Source organism: Peromyscus californicus, unplaced genomic scaffold (assembly GCF_007827085.1).
Source record: "Peromyscus californicus insignis strain IS unplaced genomic scaffold, ASM782708v3 Scaffold_9__1_contigs__length_137607984, whole genome shotgun sequence".
Taxonomy (NCBI): Eukaryota; Metazoa; Chordata; class Mammalia; order Rodentia; family Cricetidae; genus Peromyscus; species Peromyscus californicus.
The window spans coordinates 86,270,499-86,293,822 of NW_026294617.1; the positions used below are offsets into that span (position 1 = coordinate 86,270,499).

Genomic DNA, 23,324 nt, shown 5'->3' on the forward strand with positions numbered 1-23,324 from the left:
CAAAAGAAGAAATACAAATCGCCAGTAAGTATATGAAAAATGTCTCCTTAGCCATTAGGAACATGCAAATTGATACTACATTGAGATTCACATCTCACTCCAGTCAGAATGGCTATCATGAAGAAAACAAACAACAAAAAAATACTGGGAAGAATGTGGGGAAGAGGAACCCTTCTATAATGCTGGTGAGAATATAAAGTAGTGTAACTACTATGGAAATCAGTGGAGCAGTTTCTCAAACAACTAAAAATAGAACTATCATGATCCAGCTTTACCACTCCTGTGTATACAAGCAAGGAATGTAAATCAGCATACCACAGAGATACTTGCACATCAGTGTTTACTGCTGTACTATCCACAAGAACCAAGGTATGGAAGTACCCTAAATGCCCATCAAAAGATAAATGGATGAAGAAAATTGTATAAATTGTGTATAAACACACAATGATGGTTTATTCTCAGCCATAAGGAATATGAAATTACATCATCAGCTAGAAAATAAATGGAACTAGAGATCAACATGTTAAATGTAATAAGCCAGACTTGGAAGGACAAATATGTGTGTATACATATATATATAGAGAGAGATGTAGGCCACTGCCAATTTTGGGGTAGGTATTTCTCTCTCTCTCTCTCTCTCTCTCTCTCTCTCTCTCTCTCTCTCTCTCTCTCTCTCTCTCACACACACACACACACACACACACACACACACTCTCTCTCTCTCTCTCTCTCTCTCTCTCTCTCTCACACACACACACACACACACACACACACACACACACACACACTCTCTCTCTCTCTCTCTCTCTCTAGCCAATATATTCCCTACCTTATAAGACAGTATGTGGTTTATTGAATTTCATATCTTTTACCAAGTACATGGATATGATCCCACAAAAACCATAAAACAGAATACTACTCAAAGCCTAGCTGGTAAAGCACTTGCCTAGCACATGCAAAGTCTTAGGTTTGATCACCAGCACTGTAAATAAAATAAAACAAATAAATAAATAAAAATAAAGGGGACTGGAGATGCAGCTCAGTTGGTATCGTACTTGCCTAGCAGGCCAAGCCCTGAGTTTGATCCCTGGTTTTGTATAAACTGGGTATGGCAGCACACATTTATAATCCCAGTGCTTGGGAGGTCAAGGATCAGAAGTTCAAGGTCATCTTTAGCTACACAGAAAAGTCAAGGCCAGTCTAGGAGATATATATATATAGATATAGATACACACACACACACACACACACACACACACACACACACACACACACACACACATACACAGACAAGGAATAAAGTAGATTTTTAAAATTTAGGAAGATCAATTAACTTACACTCATAAATCACACTGGTGATTTGGTTTTGTTTTTGTTTTTGTTTTTGTTTTTTAAAGGAAGCTCACTCAGCTCCCCAAATATTACCAAAATGTTATCACTCAAGACCATGTGCAACATAGCCAGAGTGCTGGCGACTGGCTGGTTAAGTGCAGACTGGCTTTGTTCCTCCCCTCTGCAGAACATACGAGTGTTTGGGAAGCAGTCACTGTGAGCAAGGAGTCAAGTTATGCTGACTGCCTCAGAGTTCTAATTTTGGCCTATGGTGAGTAAGTTTCCTTTATCTTCTTTGAAACAAGGCAACAAAAAGCCATTTTGGTGCTAAATTATATGGCATTTATGTATGCCATGACTTAAAACTATTTATTTGGATTAAAGGAAATAGAAATGCCACAAACAACTGTAATGTATCAGTAGTCCAAGTATCTCATTTTAATTCATATAAAATAATTCATTATAGTGGAAAATGTTCTCTGAAGCTAGGAGCAATGCTAAATTTATTCATTAAACCCATATATTTTAAAATGTTAGAATCATATCCTAACTCAGACCCTCAAATAATGATGGCAACATAAAGTACTTCTACATTCTTATTTAATCAAATGTAAATAGCATATTTTAAAGAGTCATTAACATTAAAACATTACAAAAGAGTCTTCAATTTCAATTTCCTTTACCATATAAACACTTGGCAAAGCTCAATGAAGTCTGGGTTTCATATATGCACTTACTACCTCTATTTTATCTTTGGGACAGTATTAATTGTGGTGGCACCTCAAGAAAAAAGTTGGTAATAAGAACAATGCAAAGTCTTTAGACTCTGAGAAACATGCACTTGTATGTGTAATAAAATAGAGCTTAAAATAGCTACTAAAAATTTCAATGAAAGACCAGGAAGATGGCTCAGCAGGTCAAAGCACTTCCTGTGCTGGGGAACTGAGCTGGACCCCTGGAACCCAGGGGGGAGGAGAACCAATCCTGTAAGCTGCCTTCCGACTTCCACAAGTGCACTGGAACACCTGCACCCAAATTCTCCCTGTCACTCACCGCACACAATTACAAATTTTAAATGTTTTCAATGTTTCAAATATGGGCTGGAGAGATGGTCCAGAGTTAAAGAGCACTTGCTGCTCTTGCAGTTAGAGTTTGGTTCTCATTACCCATGTTGGGCAGCTCACAACTGCCTTTAACAACTGCAATACACACACACACACACACACACACACACACACACACACACACTCGTAATTTAAAAATAATCTTAAAATGTTTCACATAAAGTGAGATGTGGTGGTCCATAGCTAGGATCCCACCACCCGGATGGCATCATCTCCTGCATTCTACACCAATCACTGAGTCACTCATGTTAGGCTCGCTCATGTTAGGAGCCTTTGTGCACACTTCCTAGAGCTGGCAGGCAGTTCTGTGGTAGAATATTCCCTAGTATGGTTCCATCTCCACCACCACAAACCACGTCAAAAGGAGTTCCTTGATCTCTGTCAAGGACCATCTCAAATGTCATGTCTTCTAGGACTTCCTTTCAAAACCAACTCCGGTAATCAAATGGATTCCACACATATCACCACTGAGAAGCTGAGACAGGAGGATTACAAGTTCATAGTCACCCTGGCTACATAAACTGTCCCAAAAATTTTTTTAAGGAGAACGACAGAAGGAAGGAGAGAATCTTCGTCTATGAAAGACAATCAGAAATGCATAATCATAAATAATACATGAGTTTTCTGCTAGGTGGTACAGTATTGGAAACCACAAAGCTCAATAAAACCTTAATTAAATACAAGGTAGCAGACTAGACTGACCGTAGGCCAGAAAAAGCACATTAGTGGGAAAGCTGTTAACATTTAAATACTGTACTACAGTTAACGTTTACATAACAGCATTAACTTCTTGGTGATAATAGCTGTACCATGGTTACTATTTAGGAAGTCAGCACTAAGGAAAACCAGTAGAAGAGTACACAGGAACACTATCCTTGCAATTTTTCTGTAAAATCTATTTTTATTCCAAAATAAAATGCTTATTAAAATGTTTTATTCTAAAAATTTTCTTCATTTACTTATTTTATGTGTGTGACTGTTTTGTCCAAATGTATGTCTTTGTACCACGTGTTTGTCTAGTACCCAGAGAGATCAGAAGAGGGTATCAGATCCCCTGAAACTGGAGTTACAGACAGTTATTAGCTGCCATGTGGGTGCTGGGACTCAAACCTGGATCCTCAGGAAGAACAGTCAGTGTTCTTAACCAGTGAGCCATCTCTCCAGCCCCACATTATAAACACTTTAAACAGAAGCCTTTTGCTGTTTTTGTTTTGTTTTGTTTTGTTTTAAGATTTATTTATTATGTATCTGCTCTGCCTTCAAGTATGCCTGCGGGCCAGAAGAGGGCACCAGATCTCATTACAGATGGTTGTGAGCCACCATGTGGTTGCTGGGAACTGAATTTAGCAGCCAGTGCTCTTAACCACTGAGCTACCTCTCAACCCCATCATTTTGCTGTTTCTTAATGATTTTTGGGGGGTGGGGGTGGGGGAAGACAGGGTTTTTATTATGTAGCTCTGGCTGTCCTGGAACTTATTATGCATAGACCAGGCTGGCCTGGAACTTCCTGAGATCTGCCTGCCTCTGTCTCCAGAGTGCTGGGATTAAAGGCACGTGTGACCACTGCACCTGCTTTTTCTTAGTGATTTTAAAATACTTTTAATCTAATAATTCTAAAGCCATATTGGTAAACCAAGGTCATATCATAATATACTTAGTTTCTTTTTTAAAATAAATATACTAGGGAAGCTGAGGCTTAGTGGGTAAACACCTCTGCCATACAATTCTGATGACCTTAGTTCAGATCCCAGAATCCATATAGAAGCTGGATATAGAAATACACACACACAACTTACTCCCGGCACTCTGATGGGGAAATGGAAGGTAGAGACAGGAGAATCATGGAAGCCTGCAGGCAAACTAGCCTGGACTATGTAGCACAATGGCAGAAACAAAAGAGCTTGTTTCAAGCATGATAGAAAGCAAAGATTGGCTCCTGAAGCGTCCTCCACATGTGTGTCTTAGCACATGTAACAGATCACATCAATAGATCACAGAAACAAATCAAAATACAGTACGGTAGCACCATCACCGCTCTTGGGATTTAGTGAGACACTAGTGAAGTTTTAAAATCAAATTTGAAAAGGGAAGTTTTTGTTATCTGACCCACTATAAACAGGCTACACAATCACTAGAGGATAACTAGTTACAAGATGACAGGAATCAAGCAACCTTGCTAAGTTTAAATAGTCCTGATTTAAATGGTCTCTCTATATGACCAGTGTTGTGTTAACAACAAACTAGAAGAACAAAAAATGTGAGCACAGCTTAAACATGCAAACAGACTCACGACGAGACATTCTTCAACAGCAAGAAATTTACATGAGCAAACAGGAAAAAATCTCAAGGGCCAGAGAGATGGCTCAGTGGGTACAGGCACTTGCTGCCAAGCCTGATGACCCAAGTTTCATCTCTGGCCCCCACAGGGTAGAAGGAGAAAACCAACTCCCACAAGTTATCTTCAGATTTCCACACGTGTACTGTGGTGTATACACCCATCCACATCCACACTCATATCCCTCCAAAAAAAAAACAATAAACAAATAAATAAATGAAAAGGGGGTGGGTGTCAGGAAACTACTTTTCTTTTTCTTTTTGAGACAGGGCTTCTCTATGCAATCTTGGCTGGTCAGGAATTCACTATGAAGTACCAAGCTGGCCTTGAACCAGAGCTCTGCCTGCCTTTGCCTCCCAAGTGGTAGGATGGAACTAAAGCATGCACCACCACTTCTAGCAGAAAATTACTTTTAAGTTAACAAGAATTGCTGCGGGATGGTCTGTATGTCAAATTGCTCTGATTGGCCAATAAATAAAACACTGATTGGCCAGTGGCCAGGTAGGAAGTATAGGCGGGACTAACAGAGAAGAAAATTCTGGGAAGTGGAAGGCAGAAGGAGACACTGCCAGCCACCGCCATGACAAGCAGCATGTGAAGATGCTGGTAAGCCATGAACCACGTGGCAAGGTATAGATTTATAGAAATGGATTAATTTAAGCTATAAGAACAGTTAGCAAGAAGCCTGCCAAGGCCATACATTGTGTAAGCAATATAAGTCTCTGTGTTTACTTGGTTGGGTCTGAGTGGCTGTGGGACTGGCAGGTGACAGAGATTTGTCCTGACTGTGGGCCAGGCAGGAAAACTCTAGCTACAAAGAATTTTCTGAGATGTAAAATACTAGCATCATTCAAAAAACTTATATATGAATATTAAAACTGTCCATTTGAAAATAAGACTTAGTAATAAAAAGAAAATGCCCATACTGTACAATAGTGATGTATCAATAGCACAAGCATAATACTATCTCAGCTAATTCTTAATAATCTTTCTTAAGATTTTTATTTTATGCTCCTCCTAAAATTTATTCCTAAGCTCTGAACAATTATTCAGGTACAGTCAAATGTAGATTTTCAAGCATTCTCCTCCTTTACTTCGTTCACATCAAATATATTAATTTCTATTACAGCCAAAGAACAGAAGAAAATTCACTTACACAGAGTAATATATCCAACTAGAACAATTGAACCGTGTCCCTAACAGTGTTATTCAGTTCAAACAGTTTGAATTACAGCAACGATACAGCTGATCACTAATCAGGTAACAGGATAACCTGGACAGATAAAATGAGAAAAAAAAAAAAAAGCTTAAAGATAACGCCAACTTGCTAGAGCCTACACAAGAGCTATATTAAAATAAAGACAACACAGAGAAAATCAAATACTGAAATAACTTATTTTCTCTGTGCTCTGCTGAATATTTGCACCATGGGAAGTTTATGATGCATGTCTTTAGTTTTTAACTGTCTTCCTAAGCAGGTCTGGGATGTTAAACTAATTTCAACCATTGAATAAGAAAAATAACACAAAAATAGTCCTCTTTGTAACTTGTTAAATTATATGATTTTCACAATCAAGGGACTCCCTAAGACCCAATTCAATTATTTGCCTCACTGGTTCAGAGAAGGGAAAAATGAAGCCTAGAGATTAGACTCAACCTCGCAATGTTTAGGCTCTATGCCCTATATTATATGGTGTCTCCATTTCTGAATTGAGTTACCAGTTCTAATAGGTTTACAAACACTGGTGTATTAAATTCTGCTGGCTAGAAAACACATTTTAAAACTAAAAATCGGGACAAATTTAGTGTCCATGGCTCTCCATTCTTCACAGTACGAGACCCCAAGTTAAATTGGTCTTTACGATTACTGTGCTAACTCCTGAGTATTTAAAGCATCTCTCTCCTCATTTCCCTTGAAGCTTCACCTGAGGAAAAAACTAAGCCCAACCCAACGCCTTAAGAAAACAACAGCCCAGGGCACTAACTTATCTACCAAATGTTTTACCTACCCCTTAACATAACCGAAAGGAAAGTTCTTACTAACAACCTAGTCTGTCCTAACTCTTTCCTTAGTTTGGACCCCCCCCCCCCCCCCCCCCCCCCCCCGCCCCAGTACTCTTTCTTAAAAGCAGTAGACAGAAACATTAGCTAGAGAGAAACCAGAAGTAATGAAGCACAGTCCCTGAAAACAAACAAACAAACAAACAAACAAAAAAACACACTGCTTGTCTGTATTTTTTAACTGTTTAATTTAAATTAAAGATAATTAAATCCAGGTGACATTATTCTGAGTTAGATGTGTTAATAACAGGACATCCTACCTCCAGGTGAGTTTAAACCCATCTGCCAACTACACAAAATGACAACTTAACACTGAGAATAATCAAGAAGTGAATGAGAGAGGAACTGAAGCAGTGATGTGCTCAGTTCTGCAATATTTCCACCTCATTCTACTCTGTCCAAATTAGATTTAATGAATGTCTACTAGATACAGGCACTGTCACTCATTAATTACTATTTCTCTAGCCATACCTTTTTACTAGAGAACTTGACCTACTTTGACACTTGAAAAGATCAGCCTTGTAAACTCGTAATACTCCATCAACTCTATCACACACCCACCACCAACTCTGGTGGGTACCTACAAGGTTAGACCAATCTGATCCTTTCCCAGGAATCTGGATTAGGGATCCTGGAAGCCTGTGCTAGACACCAAGACTTAACCAGAAAAAGTGCAGAGAAAGTCAAAGTTGTAGGCTGGTGTGTGATGGAGGACGAGGAGTATGAGAAGAAGCAGAGAAAGATGACACGAAGAAGTGACTTCGCTAGCAAAGCAGTGTGAGCGGGCGGGCATTCTGCTCTAGCAGTGAGGAGGGTGCTGCAATTCATGAGCATGCAACCTGCTTGTATTTCACCTCCCACCTATCCTTGAATGCTGTCTATGAAGCTGCCTAGTTACTTAAGTCTTTTCTATAAACCCCTCCTCTACTTGTACTAGGGTGACTGTTTCCTGTTCCTCACAGACCTTTAGATTGTATTAGGTCCTGCCACAAAAGATATAGAGAAATCCCTAGTCCTTCTGCCTCAAGGACCAATAGAAGCAAGCTGTGTGTGTTTATGTGTGTATACGTGTGTGTGTGTGTGTGTGTGTGTGTGTGTGTGTGTGTGTGTGTGTGTGTGTTCATTAAGGATGACATCAAAACAGCACAAGGTTTCAAAAAGACAGGGACAGAGCAAATCCACTTCATAACGTCAGTGAGAGCAGAGCTTCCTTCACTAACCTCTGAATCAGATCTCTCTATCAAGAACCATTCTCAACAGAAACAACAGCCCCCAAACTAAAGACTGTTTTAAGTGTAATCGGCTGAAACTGTTTTGAAAAGCATAGTCACAGCCTCAATTCAGAAGTCACATGCCCTGCAAATCTTCTAAGTACTGAACACCTACTCCATATTTATCACTGTCTGCAACAGTGCAGCCAGAGAAAATCACGACAGGATACAGAAAGGTGCTACATGTTCACGCTGCAGAAGTGGCGAGTACACGCATATAAAAGACACAGAGAGGAGGGAGGCTACACAATGGCTCAGCAGTTAAGAGCACCTGTCGCTCTTGCAGAGGCCTCGGCACCCACACAGTGGTTCACAGCCATCCTTAACTCCAATTCCATGGAATCTGAAACCCTCTTCTGACCTCTGTGGGCATGAGGCCCACATGCGGAGCACCTACCTACATGCAGGCAAAACACTCAGACACAGAAAAAATTAATCTAAACATTTTTGTTGTTTTGTGTTTTCCAGACAGGGTTTCTCTCTGTAGCCCTGGCTATCCTGGAACTAGCTCTGTAGGTCAGGCTGACCTCGAACTCACAGAGGTCCACCAGCCTCTGCTTCCTTAGTGCTGAAATTAAAGGTATGTGCCACCACCACCCGGCTTCTAAAAAATTTTTTCAAAAGACACAAAGATAAGATTATTAAAAAGAATCTTTTTTTTCAATGCTTATCTCTACTTTTTATTCATTTCCTTTTTTTTTTCCTCCAGGTGTGATAAATCCTCACTAGAAATTTAGCTTCTACAAACCTTATCCTAAATGGGTTGTAAAAATTATAATGACTACCATCCCACAGAGGAATCAAAGGAGAATCTTATTTTCAATAACCACATTCCATCAGTAATTTACAAACTAAATATGAATAACCAATTGTGTAATATAAAATTTAAATACAATATTCCAATTCTCTGCATGCAACTTAGGTTTGCCATAAATTATTATCAACACAAGATTAGGAATTGAAGGTCTTTGCATATTAACATGAAGAATGTCAGTGTCTGTCTGAAACATCCCTCAAAAATAGAAACTAAAATGATAGCTCTCACAAGCACTATTTACAGAGGTTGCTATTTACTGATTCTTATCTTCTGACACAAAGTATTCTACGTACATTATGTCATTTCATATTATGAAACAGGAAGAATCAGCCCTACTTACATATGGGAATATAATTCACATGGCTAAGTGATTTGTTCTGAGTTTCAAAATCAGTAGATGGAGGTGAGAACTTAATCTGGTTTTGTTGGAATCCAAAGGCAGTGTCTTCACTCATTATACTTGCACCTCCCAACTTTTGAGACATCATGACGTACTGGAAGGCTTTGGTAGAAGATATCTTTCTTTACATTACAAGATTATGCCATGAAAATGAAATGTAAAGCATTACAGGTTATTAAATAATGAACTAGTATAAACCTTGCAAATAATTTTTCTCTTCAAATGATCCAATTGAAGAAGTTTACAGAGAGTCACACGAAAAGCAGTCTAAACACTATTTCAACTGCTGTCAATGTAGAAGTTGTAAAATGCTTTCAGAGCTGGGTGTGGAGCCACATACAATCCTGTGTGCTGGAAGGCTGACACAGGACAGTTACAGGCTAATCTGAGCTACACACACAATAAGCCCCTGTCTCCAAACAAGACTTAAATCTGAATATACAATTCCAAGTAGCACACCTACACACCACCCTATACACACTGGTTGGGGATATTTATACAATTCAGTAGCAAACTCTGGTTAAACATCAATTTGGCACAAGATCTTCCCAATAGTATCTAAAGGAAATTCAAGCCAAAGGAGGAATTATAATACTGAAGTCTTCCTTAGTTAGTAATGAAGCCTATACTAACTTACTAATTCAAACTTCTACAGTATTTTTAATCTGTAACACTGACTTTTAACAATAATGGACAGTTAATATTCACTGGACATGTTTGGATTTATATTATTATCATATTTAATCCTCCCAGCAATTCCCTCCAGTAGGATCTCTACTTTCCATACCTTAAAAATAAAGAGACTGAGGCAAATGGAAATTACTTTCCTAAGGTTACAGCTAGTAAACATAAATTAGAATTTGAAGCATTCTGACTTCAAATTCCATGCTGCAATCACTACACATAATCATAGCCACATAAGAAAGAAAATATTCGAATCAGGAGAGACAAGAGAAGTAGATTTCAATTTAAACTAAATTGAATAGTCTCACACTGTTGAAGTAAAAATGGCTTACATGTACCAAAGGAAACTTTCTGAAGCCCAAAAAATGGGGGGTGGGGAATAACTGGAATACCATATAGGGTGATTTTTATACACAATATAGGCAAATTTTACTTAGAGAAATATCATGAAAGATCTTTTTTTAAGTTTTTAGATTTGTTAATTTTATGTCTAAGTGTTTAATCTGCATGTATGTATTTGTACCAGGTACATGCCTACAGATAGTTGTGAGCTGCCACAGGGGTACTGAGACCTAATCCGGGTCCTCTGTAAGAACAGCAAGTGTTCTTAACTGTTGAGCCATCTCTCCAGCCCCATGAAAGATCATTTTAACCTCACAAGGTATTATGACACAAGTCAGGTTAAGACCAGATGCTTCTCAACCTACTTCAACTTACTGGTTTAATTTGCTCAAGATACTGCTGTAAAAAGATCCTGAGAGAAAAATAAATTTCATGATGTGGTACACATCTCAGCTACAGGATCTCATGAATGTCAAGACCAAGATACTGTCTCAAAATAAAACAACATGCTAAATAAATAAATAAAGCTGGTAAAAATGAAAAACAAATGTTTCAGTACTTTGACTGTTACTTAAACTTTTCAAATTCTCTAAGCTATGGTGTATTTAATAGTTTTTTTTTTTTAATTTTTTTTTTTAATTTTTTTTTTAATAGTTTTAATTAAAGGCCCTGAATAAAGATTTTTACAGATGCTTGGATAGTTCTGCTTGCCCAAGTTTTTCAATGGTCAATAGAAACCAAATCACAGAAGATCTTTAAGATCAATACAGAAAATGCTAACAACGGGGGCTGGAGAGATGGTTCATTGGTTAAGAGCATTGACTGTTCTTCCAAAGGATCTGGGTTCAATTCCCAGCACCCACATGACAGCTGACAACTGTCTGTAATTCCATTTCCAGGGGATGACACTCTCATACAGACATACATGCAGGCAAAACACCAATGCACATGAAATAAAAATAAATAAATCATTTTTTAAAAAGAGAAAAATGCTAATGTCACTGGTACAGTGATACAAGCTGTAACCCCAGCACTGGGGAAGTTGATGCAGGGGGATGGAGAACGGGAGGCCCACCAAGGCTACGTAGTAATATTGTCTCAAAACAAAAAAATTAAGGCAAGGGAGAAAACTAGCAAGGGTGGTGTTTTATATCAAACTTCTGAAAGGTCCCCATGAACCCATGTTCACCATGAGCTTGAGGGAGCTGGTTGGTTAATTAAATACTTAGGTACCTGTTACATAGACACTGGCCGTCTAGAGCTATGATTTGACTTCCTATCTTCTGGAAGCTCAAATTCCATTGCGTACCTTTTTCTTTATAGTCAAGCTGTCACCTAGAGCTTCCACAACATATAAACAAGCACCCAGCACATCTTAAAGCACCAAGTAAGTCTGAGATTATGGTGGTTGTGTCTGTCCTCTGGAGCTTCACAAAGTGAAATTGGTACTCTACTGTGACTCCTCAGAACTCAATTTATCTAAAAGTTCTGCTGCTGACAGAACCTGTGACTCGTACATAGTCTCATCTAACTGATTCCTCAAAAATATGAATAATGAATGTGGCTGGATTTATTGGTAAGCTAATACCAGAGAATTTTATGTGATTTACTGGGCCTATCAAAGTTTAAAACTAAATTATCCTAACTAAAACACGTCTGACTATATATAAAAGCCACTTGAGTATAAAGCAGCATGCTGTAGTCTGGAAGCTAATATTTTTATTTTAAAAACCCAATAAAAAACAACTCCCCCCAAATTTACCACAATCTTTATAGTAAATATGCCCCATTCCATACATTATCCTATTCTACTTCCCAGCGCACATCATTCCTAGAACGTCCCCACTGTAATCTACTGCCCATTAGTCCTCTATCACAAACCTCAAAGATTGCATTCTTTCAATTTTCTCAGCTTACACCATTCCTATCCCTTTAATAAAAACAAAACCTCAAGAGGAAAAAAAAAAAAAAGATAGGAAAAGTTGAAAAAGTATAGCCGGCCTTTGCACCCAAGTTCTTTTCTTTTATACCTAAGAACTTCCCACTTACTTCACCCGCCTCCCCCTTTACGTGCCTGGACAATCCACCTAACAGGACAAAAAAATACGTGCGCTCTTTTACAAACAGCAGGTTCTTTATGTGACCCCTCTGTCCTAGCTTCTCCAATCACTCAATCCTTCCAGCTTTTTATCCTGCCATCAAGTATCAAACTCACACAAACCCCGGACAGGCCCACCTGACACCATACACTAACCTCCTCAACACGTTCCAACCCAATGGGAAATCTTCCCTAATATCGGTCCCTCCCTTTATGGGCCTTTCCCGGATTCTCAACACAGCCTCAAAGCTCCAAACTCCCAAACTCTGTGCTAAGCGCCATCCCAGGCCGGTTACACCCTCTCCAACCTGAAATCCCCACGCCTTCCGGGGCCTCAATCACCAAGCCCAGAACCCGCCCCATGCCGGGCATCCCCCTTCCCGGTCCCTTTGGGGTCCTTCCCGCCGGCCTAGCCAGACCCCCATCAGCTCAGCCCGCTCCGGGGGCCCGGCTCTCGGGAACCTAGCACTCCAGCTCCGCCCCCAGCCCCTCACCGAGGAGCAGCAGCTTCACTTCTTTGGCCGCTTTCTCCCCGTCCTCCCGCAAGTTGCGGTCAATCATCTTGCTCCGTTCCACCGCCGCCTTGTCCTCGGCGCTCAACGTGCAGCCCATGGCGGCGGCGGGAGAGGGGACCGGGCCCGGGCTCACTCACACACCGCGGGAACCACGACTACACCGGCTGAGACGCGTCTTCGGCTGGGCGGTGGCCTTCTCCGTCAGCTCCCCCAGCGCCCGGAAGAACCGGATATCTGCTGTTTACGACACTTCCGGCGACGCCCAGCGGCCGTTCCCACTCAGAGCACTGCGGCGGTGGGAAGCGAAAGGGGTACGGAAAGCGGAAGTCTCCGAGAGACTGGCTGTTCCCGTGGAGTGCTGGAGATCCGTCGCTCCGCACCTCCCAGCCTTAATACTCGTTTACTTCTTGGGCTCTTGGGCTTAGATAAGTGTAGGAAAAGAGGGACTTCCAGCTCGCGGTGTCCTCTTGAGGTCGCCCAGAAGGTTTGGTGGTGAGAACCGGATTCCTAAATAAGAGCTTACAGCCCTCTGGAAATTTAACTTGGGAAAAGTCTCCCTGGCCAGAAAAACCCTTTTGATCTGTGGTTGTAGAGCCCGAATTTCTGCCCAAAGCCGAGTGTTGGACACTTTAGCCAAAGTTGTCCCAGTCTGATCTTTGAAATGGGACACACTGCCCAGCCTGGGTTCCGTCTATGCCTGATGCTACAACCCATGATGATGCCTAGGAGTAGGCTTCCTCCTGCTCTTAAGTATATCTTAGTCCTTCTGCTACAACGTATGAATTTCTGTGAGCTGTACATTTGCCTGGCACTCCTATGGTAACAAAGGATCACTCGACTTCTAGCAAATAATAGAACATGGAAAACAGGTTTAGTTCACACAACATTTCCACGCTTCTCTTTCTCCAATATAAACCAAGGGCTCTACTTAGTCCCATGCCCAGAAGCAAACCAGTGCATCCTTCTTTAACGAGAGTTCCTATATGATAACCACAGAAAAGGGGAGTTTAGTAAAAGTCGTCTCTCTAGTATAGCCTGAAGATTTGTAAATAAATCATAACATTACTAAAGGTAATCCTAAAATACCTTTACTGCCAAATAGTCCCACAGTGACTCACCACTTTTAGGAAAGGGCACATTTTTTGCAGCCATTGAAATCTTTCCCTGGAATTTAAAATGTATTTCTCTAGTAGAAGCTAAACTTTAAGTACAAATCCCCAACAGAAAGGTCTGTACAGTGAAAATTAATTAATTAGAACCATTTAATTAGGAGATTAACCTCATCCACTTTACCATAATGCTTATCAGTCCAAGTCTGAAAAGTACCCCAATCATTTCCAAATGACCATTAAAAAGAAAGAGGCTGCTTTTCCTCTATGACCACTTCTGGGGGGGAAAAGGGCAAAAGGAGAAGGGAAACAACACAACATTTATTGAATACCTATTTGCCAGGTATGACTAGGTGCTGCCATGTCTCATCTCTTAATCCTCACAACAACCCTGTGAGGTAGGTAATATTGATCCCCATTGTCACAGATGAGGAAATAGGCTCAGAAAAATTAAGCAGCTTTCCCACATCCACACGGTAAGTACATTTACCTGATTTGAACTTTTTCTACCAGGCCTCTAGAAGGTATTGCTTGGGGGACACCTGACAACAGAAAGTCTAAGGTTTTTGGTTTTGGTTTTGTTTTAATCTAGGATGGCAGTCACCTCAATACCAAGATGTAGGCAACAGTAACGGACAGGATGATGGTCTCATCCTGTTGCTCCAGGAACACCTTTCAAGAGCTAAGGACTGTATATTGGACTTTACCAATACATCTTGGTGACTAGAAAATTCCTGTAAAGTAGTTATAGCAAAAGTTGTAGAGAAAGTTCTCTGCATAATAAAAAGGAAAGTTTTATTTCCTTTATTATCTGTTCCATACAGCCAGAAAAAAAAAAAAAAGCAAGCGAATGATTATATGCCAAACTTACTAGTTAATGGCAGCAAGATCTCAGTGTCAGGTTATTTCAGTATGAATTAGAACTATCATTGCACCTAAAACTTCCTTTTATGTGAAGGACTGGAGGGCAAAGTAAAAAAAAAAAAAAAAAAATTAACAAAATGGCTGCCAAGCAATGTTTAACACACACACACACACACACACACACACACACACACACACACACACACACGCCCATTCAGGCCTTTCCTGTTGCTACTGGGCTCACACTGCCATCTTCTGGCAGTTTCTGGGTCTACTAGCTGATTGGTAGATTAATAGTGTATGAAAATTTTCCCTTATGATACAGTAGGAAGGAGATTTCTCAGCATGAGTTTATTTCAGGAGAGAGGGGGAGATGGTTTTGAGGACGAAAGGACTCTCCTTGCTGTGTATACCTTCTATGGGATTTCCTCAGTATAATAGGCACTAGACTAGAAGAATACACAAAAGATAGGAAGACAGAAACCTGGAAATTTACCTAATCCAAAAGGGGAAAAAGCTGTGTGCCAAGTTTTATTTAGCAGGTTGTTTTCTTCACTAGAGAGTTTTGTTTACACTCCCACACTTGTCACAGTCTGCAGGGAGGCTCTGCATCACTTCAGTGAATTCTCAGAAGATAGAACCATGGATAATCAGACCTATATGCTCTACAAAAATACAAATATCTGATCAAGTTAGACTATGAGCTCCTTGAAGGCAGAGACCACACATCATCTGTGTGTGTCCCAGAAAGTGTTGGCGTTCAACTATTTATGCATTGAATAGAACTGAAGGAATCAGTGTTAATATCAATATAACTTTTATCATAAAATTTATTAGTTGTCCAAAGGGGAAACTACTCCACCCCAACACACTTTCCCCCTTTGTTGTTCAATGAACCAGAAATTTGTTCAGGTATAGACCACATCACCCTCTGATTCTGCCTTGACCCTTTGGTAGTCAACTCAAGGAAGTGGAATGGACAGGAGGTCCCAGATAGGCAGCCTGTCCAGCTTGCAATGAATCCCTCTGCATTGAAAATATCATTGCTGACACTAACCAATATGGTTCCTATAGTCATAATAAACACCAAAGCCCAAAAATCTGCCTTCTCTCCAACCTAGGGCTGCAGGTATTAAGTCTTTATCACAGAAGCTGATTTTGAGAGCAGTGAACGAGAACAGGGAGGCATTTCACGGACTATGGAAGCCCCACCCTTCCCCTTGCCCGACCTTAGTCTCCTTCCTGTGCCCGATTGTCCAGGGGGCTGGAAGTGGGTCACTGCCATGAGGAGAGAGATCGGGGAGGCCAGTCCTGGAAAGAAAAGATTGGCAGTATTATTGATCAGAGTAACTTACCTGGCCTTCCTGTATCCGGCCATGTTACCGATTCAAAGGCTAACCCCCACCCTCAGCTCTCTGACCCCAATCATTCTATTAGTTCCTCGAGAGACAGGGAGGAAAGGGGCGGCCTGTCTCCTGTTTGTCTCTGCTGAGATCTCCGTACTTGATCTCCTACATGCAGGGAAGAGCAGAATGGGAGAGAGAGCTGCAGAGAGTGTTCCTGTCTTCTCCTCCACTACCCTTCCTGCAGTTTCTCCTTGCTGCTGGCCAAGTCCCAGAGAGACTTCACCCTACTGGTCTACTCACTTTAAGAGAAATCGTCGACATTAACTTTTAAAAAAGGAATCTACGAACTCAGGTAACACTTGGCTACAGTTTTGTTCTTTTTTAACCTAGTAAGCAAATGAGAAGATGTGGGCTATTTCCTTACCTTGTTTCAATGTAAATGTTACCCTGGACTATTACACCAGAAAGAAGTAAACCTCAACGGTCCCCAGAATAACCCTGCTGCTAGCCTGCTGCTCCAATGCCTACCCTTAGGAAGTTTCCCTGTTTCCTGAGGCATGAAAAGTTCACTGGTAGAAAGGTTTCGCCTCACCTTTGTGACCCTTTTCTCTCATCATCGGTCTCACCATACCCAGGTTCCCCTCCCCCAATAGTCAAAGATCATAGCCAAGTCCAAGGCTTTTGCCACATGTCCATCCTGTTGACTCTGGTCCTGACCCAGGAAACACCAAGCAAAAGCCAAGTCCAGAGACCCCAGCCCACACCCCAGCAGCTGGAAAAGACAGTCTTTAAGATCATAAACCAGCCCCAAGCCTTATTTCCCTCCAAGTGTCCATCATGACTCCCCCTTCTTTGAGGCGGCAGGACGGAGGTAGCTGTCGGACATGATGATGTCGCTGGTGAGTTGCTGCTCCAGGAACTCCGAGGTCTCCTCAGCAATCTGGCCTGGGATTCGAAAGTCAACAGCAGGTGGTGGCTCCTGCTTGGGGCTGGGTAGGGGCCTGGACACCCAGTTCTCAGAAGTCCCCTGGAGGAACTGCAGGAAATTCTCCTCAATAGAGCCCTCCCGGCTAGGCAGCCTCAGCTCCTCCTCTGGAGCCGCCTTGAAGAAGCAGACGAACTGTTTGCTAAGCTCGCCCCGGATCTGACGGTTGAGACATCCATAGAAAAAAGGATTGGAAGTGAAGCAGAAGTAGCCAATCCAGGTCACCACATTCTCCACCTGTCCCGTTGAAATGGGCTGAGCGCTCAGGGCCACGTAGAGATGGAAAGAGAAGTAGGGTAACCAACAGAGCAGGAACTGTCCCCCTACGGCCAGGAGGACCACTGCTGCCTTCCCACCCCCAAACGTCCGATGTGGAGTAGTCTGGTGAGCCCCGGAGCTGGTGACCATAGTGGACCGGCTACTGAGAGACTCAGAGCGTTGCCGGGGGGTCTCCATCCACGTGGGCAGCGGCCCGTGTTGCATGGCGGCCACACGAGCCACTCGGAACATGCTGCAGTAGACCACGAAGATCAGGATCAAGGGCAGCAAGAAGTAAAGGACAGCAAAGACCACCACAAAAAGCTGGCAGTAGGCACTATGGCTCCATTGGAGAGAACAGCCTGGGTTAACAGTGGGGGCTCCTTCCTCCCAGGAGACCCTTCCCAACACTGGCACAGAAGCCATGGCCAGGGCCTTTATCCACACGCCCACCAGCACGGAGGCCACCAAGCCCAGCGTCATGCGTACCTCGTAGCGCATGGGGTGAACCACATAATAGTAGCGTTCCACGTTAATGGCAGACACCGAAAGGATGGCCAGGCTAACGAAGCAAACACTCAGGAACAAGTAGAGGCGGCAGGCCACCTCCCCGAAGAGCGCGTGGTCAAAGAGGGCGGAGCTGGACAGCATGGCCAAGGGCATGAGGGTCAGGGCAGCCAGCAGGTCCACCAGACAGAGATGGAAGACAAAAACAAATTTTCGGAGGGCAGGTGTTTTGGCGATAACAGCCATCACAGCAGCGTTGCCAGCCACAGCAGTAAGGTCCAACAGGAGCATGAAGAAGAGGGCCACAGATTCTGAAGCCACGTCCTGAAGTCCCAATTCTGGGACCCCGCTGGCAGTAGAGGGACCTGGGGTTTGAAGGACTCTTCCCAAAGTAGACAAGTTTCCTGATGACTGAGGGATGGGTGAGGACTCCATGGGGCCGAAAGAGGACACCCAGGGCACTTCCCGTTACAGGCCCATCCCCCATCCTACTCCACAGCCCTGGGATGTAAAGCCCAGGCCTAGGCTTCCCGATTTCGTTGGGGGCCTTCCACAGGAGCCTGTAGGCAGGCCCTTATCACTAGCCTTCCAAGCTGGGCTCCTCTGTGGTAGTGCCAGGCCAGGCAGCTCTGAACTCAGGAGCTCATGTCCAGTTTCTGTCGCAAGGTAGCCCCAGGGTCAGCCCCGGTGATGGTAGCAGCCGACAGGCAAGGGACTGATCCTCACATACTTGCTGCATGCCACCTTCCAAGTGGTCTCTGGCACCTCTGTTCCCACTTCCTTTTCTAGTTCTCCATGCTTTTCTTCCCTTTTGAGGGCAATTCTAAATCCTTTGTCTCCCTTCTCCAGGGTCCTGCTGAGCTCTAGGACAGTGCCCTGGCTTTAGGGTAGCTTGTGTGAATTTTCTGATTTTTCATCAGAATGGGGAGTAGGAGAATAAGATTCAGCTTCTAGTTCCAGGTCTGGGCATTACTCACTCTGCAACTCTTCTGGACTCCAGTTTCCTCATGAAGGCATCTGTTAAAGGAAGGAATAACACCTATTTCGTAACTGTTCACTGGGTCTGGTTTGGTTGCTTAATAGCAACACCAGTCACATGGAATAATGTTTACATGGTGCTCTGCCCAGGCCAGGCCCCATCCTATGCACTCGATGCTCATCAACTCATTTTCAGCCTCACACGATCCTCTGAGACAGCCTGATCTCCACAGATAGACCCGCAGCCTAGAGAACCCAAAGCCACACAACACAGGCGAGACAAGTTAAGGCAGTCTGGCTCCAGGGACAGTTCTTTTGCCTACTCTGCTGTTCTATGCAGGAAGGTAGCCTCCACATGGACTAGAATCTAGGTGTTCGGTAAGTCATTGTTGAAGGTGAACAGACCCTCACGTCTCTCACCACTCTAAGGACAACGGTGCTGTAGTCAAAGAGCTGCCAGTCTGGGAATAATGAGGAAGCTGCAGTGAAGGCAGAATGCCCAGGTGCAAGGAACGCCAGCTCATCTGCTCCTCAGCGCCCAAGGCCAGCGGGCACATGCCATTTGAAAGCTGTCCTTCCCCACCTACTCTTTTGTTTGCCTGTTTGTTCTGTTTTTGAGACAAGGTTTCTCTGTGTAGCCCTGGCTGTCCTAGAACTCACTCTGTAGACCAGGCTGGCCTCAAACTCAGAGATTTGCCTTCTTCTGCCTCTTGAGTGCTGGGATTAAAGGAGTGCGCCACCGCCCGCCCGGCTCAGCTACCTGCTCTTTAGCTTCTTGGGATGGCTGCTTCTGTGTCCTGGCTGGTGGAAGAAGAGCAGCTCACCCTGAAGCCCTTTTGGTTCTGGCCTCCTCCCATGGTCACAGAACAAAGGGTGAGAGAGTGAATGCCCACGTGAAAAGGGTGAAGGTGTTGGGGGCAGGGTAGAGGACTTTGATTATAGAATTAGGTACCCATAGAAGAGAGAAGATCAGACTAAATCAGCACCTCCCATATCTCCTGAGCAAATGACAGGTTGTATCTGTTTTATGTGTCATTCACATTAAGCTGGTACGTAATTGAAACAGGTTGTCCACAGGGTATATGTGTATATATTGTGTATATATATGTGTATATATAAAAATATTATATATATATATGTGTATGTATGTGTCAATACAGTACGCTGAGTTACACAGCTTTAAGACAAGCCACAGACATGGGAAGTCTGATGCCCATTCTGTAAACAAGTTAAAAGTTTTCTGGGCCACACTTTCTACAACTGTAAAATGGGAGGAGTGGACTAGAAACCCATCCAGCTTCCTACACAGAGCATTTTACTACTCCGTGAGTTCCTGGGATGGGGAGCACCTGGCGGTTGCTCCACATAAAAACAAGCCAGTCAGTTCTATAACTGCAGTGAGGAGAACCACACAGCCCGCCAGAGCCTCACGTCTCCCCGAGTTGCTTTACAATCACCATAGGTCTGGGGTGGCTCCATAAACCTCACGCTAATCCAACTTCTCAGGTGCCATCCATGCATTAGGTGTTCAGTGCGATCCTTGTGCGTTGAATCAGACTCACATTGGTTAACTGGATCCTGGCCCCAGAGTACAAACTCCCGAAATATTCAGTCAGTCATCTGTGTGCCAGCCAGGGGATTCTCTTCTGAAGAGGATAGCCCAGGCTCCTGGATTTTCGGCTTCCCTAACTTTGGACAACTGCCTAGAGACTTGCCTCTCTCCAGGGAGATGTCAAATTCTCATAAGGCAGTCTACCAGGAAAAAAAAAAAAAAAACCGCCTGAAAGAAACCTAGAGGATGCGTCTTTACCCTTTACTCTCCATATCCATTCTGCCTGGGAGTGAGGCCTAAAAGACGTGGTACCTACAGGAGCAAGAATCCACTATTTGTAAGTGGATAGCAGGATATACCAATCCAGCAAGACCAAGCTACAGTCCCTGACCGATAAGAGCGGACATGGTTTTCCTGTGGACACATGGACACGTAGGGATGCTCTGCAGCCATGATGGAGCCTTGGGCAAGAAAGCACTAGGCATTTTTCTTTCTTAAGCCCCCTCCCCTCCAGTCTTATCAAATTTCTACAGTGACTTCAAATGCCAGGATTCCAATTTACCTCATAACAGACAGACCAATATACTTGGCTACTTGGTACTCTTTCATTGATAGGAGGTTATGGAGGGTAGGGCAGTGGTGTAATGGCTTCATAGGGGGAATCCAAGGAGTCTGACTCCACTCCTAACTCATGTCATCACGCTTTCTACCTCAACAGATGCTCGCATCCTCCCACTTCTTCCTTCAGCATCACCTCCAAGACCTTTCAGGACCTGGAAGGCTCTGCCACTCTAGGGTCTGAGGTCTGGTCTCTGGCAGGGCCAGGATCACAATGACAGATCTCCTCATTTCAGGATGTAGGATATGCACACGTGCCTAGCCCAAGGCCACAGAGGTGTTGTTGGGATTCACATGTACCTGTTTCTCACATCCAGAGCTTCTGTGCCAAGGATCAGCACTGGGCCTGCCTTCAGGCAAGAATATGGCCCTCTTAGGCCAGGGGAGATTTCCAGGGACCTTCAACACCTCTGCCTAGCCGAGCTGCCCACGCCCAGGACTTGGATGCCCATCATCCTGGAATGCTGAAGGGCCTATTCCTAGGATGTGGGGACCTAGCTCTATGACACAGAGCAAGGCAGACAGACTGCTGTCTGTTGCAGGGTGTAGTTACTCTTGCCAGTAGGAGATGATCAATCTCCCATTTCTAGGCTTTAAAGATGCCCACATCCCAATACTACCTTTGGGACACCTGGGAGCCCATCCTCTGACAGAACTGCCCACCACACAGCAGGGTGGGCTGCCCCTTGGAATGCCACCCTTCAGTAAGGTGAGGCAGCGCTCCTCACCAGGCCCTGGGTCTGGCCCCCATTCCTGGCCTAGTCGGCAGCTCCTACCTTTGCTGAGCATCTCCCAGCTCCTATGTGATAGCTCCTCTCAGCTGATGCTTTTCCAAGGCTGCTGAAGCCTGAACCACTGCAGTGAGCGGAGAGAGGCAGCCAGCAGAGCAGGATGCTCAGAGAGCTTCTGGGTCCTAGTGACCTCCTGCTTTCCACCAGCCCCTTAGAGCCACTTCTGGAGCAAACAGCTGGGCCTCAGGGCTCCCCGGCAGAGTGCTCAGGAAGCTCCATCCCTCATATTTCTCTGGGGATTCTGTATTGCATCTCAAAAGCTTCCAGGAGCCAGCTCATGGCAAACAGGAAGGGGAAACCCTCCCAAACGTCCTGAAAAAGAAAAAGTCCTGGGCACTTAATAGCTGAGTTACCTTGGGCCAGTCATTTCCATTTGGCCTTTGTTTCTTATCTGTTCAATAGGATTATAGGGTAGATGATCCCTGAGGTTTCTGACAGCCTTATTATTTATTGCACGGTTCTGTATGATACCAGAACCAAGGTGCTTCTGTAGTGGGCAGGTCCACGCACAGCCGGAACTCCAAGGCTAGGCCTTTGAAGAGCTGAGATTCCTGAGGCAGATTCATGGTTTGACTCCTTCAGAAAGTGACAAATTTGTATAGCCGCAGATAGATTAAGGGGTAGCAGTGGGATTTGAGGAGGCGTCAAAGACTCTCTCGTGACCTTGTACCTATCCCCATCCAAAGCACTCACTATTATTTTCTTATACTGTATGTTTATTTGGGATGACGCTGTGAGGGTTAATGGAGATGGGAATCTAGTATCTCCTGAAACTACCTTCCACACCTCCACACCTCCCTCTGCTCTGTGAAGGCAGACTCTCAGGAAGGCTCTGGTTGGTCTGTGTTTGTCAGGCTGGACAGAGCTGAGAGCATCACTCACAGAGTGCCACCTTGCCTGACAAACCCTTAGAAAGGAGACACAGGGTCTGGCCTCCTGCTAGCTCTGAAGAATGTTGTCGGTGGCTGACAACAAGGACAGGTGCTTAATGGCTGGCAGCTTATGATTTCCACAGAATATGACCTCAGTATTTTCTCTCTTTTAGCTTTGTTTTGGGTGTATGGGTGTTTTGCCTGCCTCTATGTATGTGTACCACCTGTGTGCTGCCCGTGGTGGTCAGAAGAAGATGTTGGATCCTCTGAAACTGGAATTATGGATGGTTGTGAGCCACCATATGGGTGCTGGGAACCCAACCTGGGTCCTCCGTAAGAGCAACAAGCGCTCTTAACTGCTGTGCCAACCCTTGGGCCCCAAGGCATCCATACTCTGGAGGTGAGGACATTGCTCCAAGTCTACACCCCACATAGCAAGCCTTGAGAGGAAATTCAGATCAGATC

At 43.7% G+C, this 23,324-nt stretch overlaps 2 protein-coding genes across 5 annotated transcripts in view; both read right to left on the reverse strand.

Moving 5' to 3' along the window:
* Gnai3 (G protein subunit alpha i3) overlaps positions 1 to 13,200 on the reverse strand; it is a 42,560-nt gene extending 29,360 nt beyond the window's left edge. Inside the window, exon 1 of the mRNA XM_052729879.1 lies at positions 12,959 to 13,200. Coding sequence (XP_052585839.1) covers positions 12,959 to 13,076 — 118 coding nt within the window. The 5' untranslated portion in view covers positions 13,077 to 13,200. The remainder of the gene's footprint in view (positions 1 to 12,958) is intronic.
* The window catches only part of Gpr61 (G protein-coupled receptor 61), a 32,756-nt gene extending 10,682 nt beyond the window's left edge, over positions 1 to 22,074 (reverse strand). Inside the window, exons 1-3 of one of the 4 annotated variants that reach the window (XR_008216183.1) lie at positions 21,973 to 22,074; positions 16,891 to 19,065; positions 16,182 to 16,263 (exon numbers count right to left, since the gene is read on the reverse strand). Coding sequence is in view for 1 of the 4 variants with exons in the window: in XM_052729877.1 (XP_052585837.1) it covers positions 17,134 to 18,483 (1,350 nt within the window). In the remaining 3 variants the exon portion in view is untranslated. Of the gene's footprint in view, positions 1 to 14,389; positions 19,066 to 21,972 lie in introns of those variants that run through there. The other 3 variants (XR_008216181.1, XR_008216182.1, XM_052729877.1) reach the window with 3 other exon arrangements.
* Between the last annotated feature and the right edge of the window lie 1,250 nt (positions 22,075 to 23,324).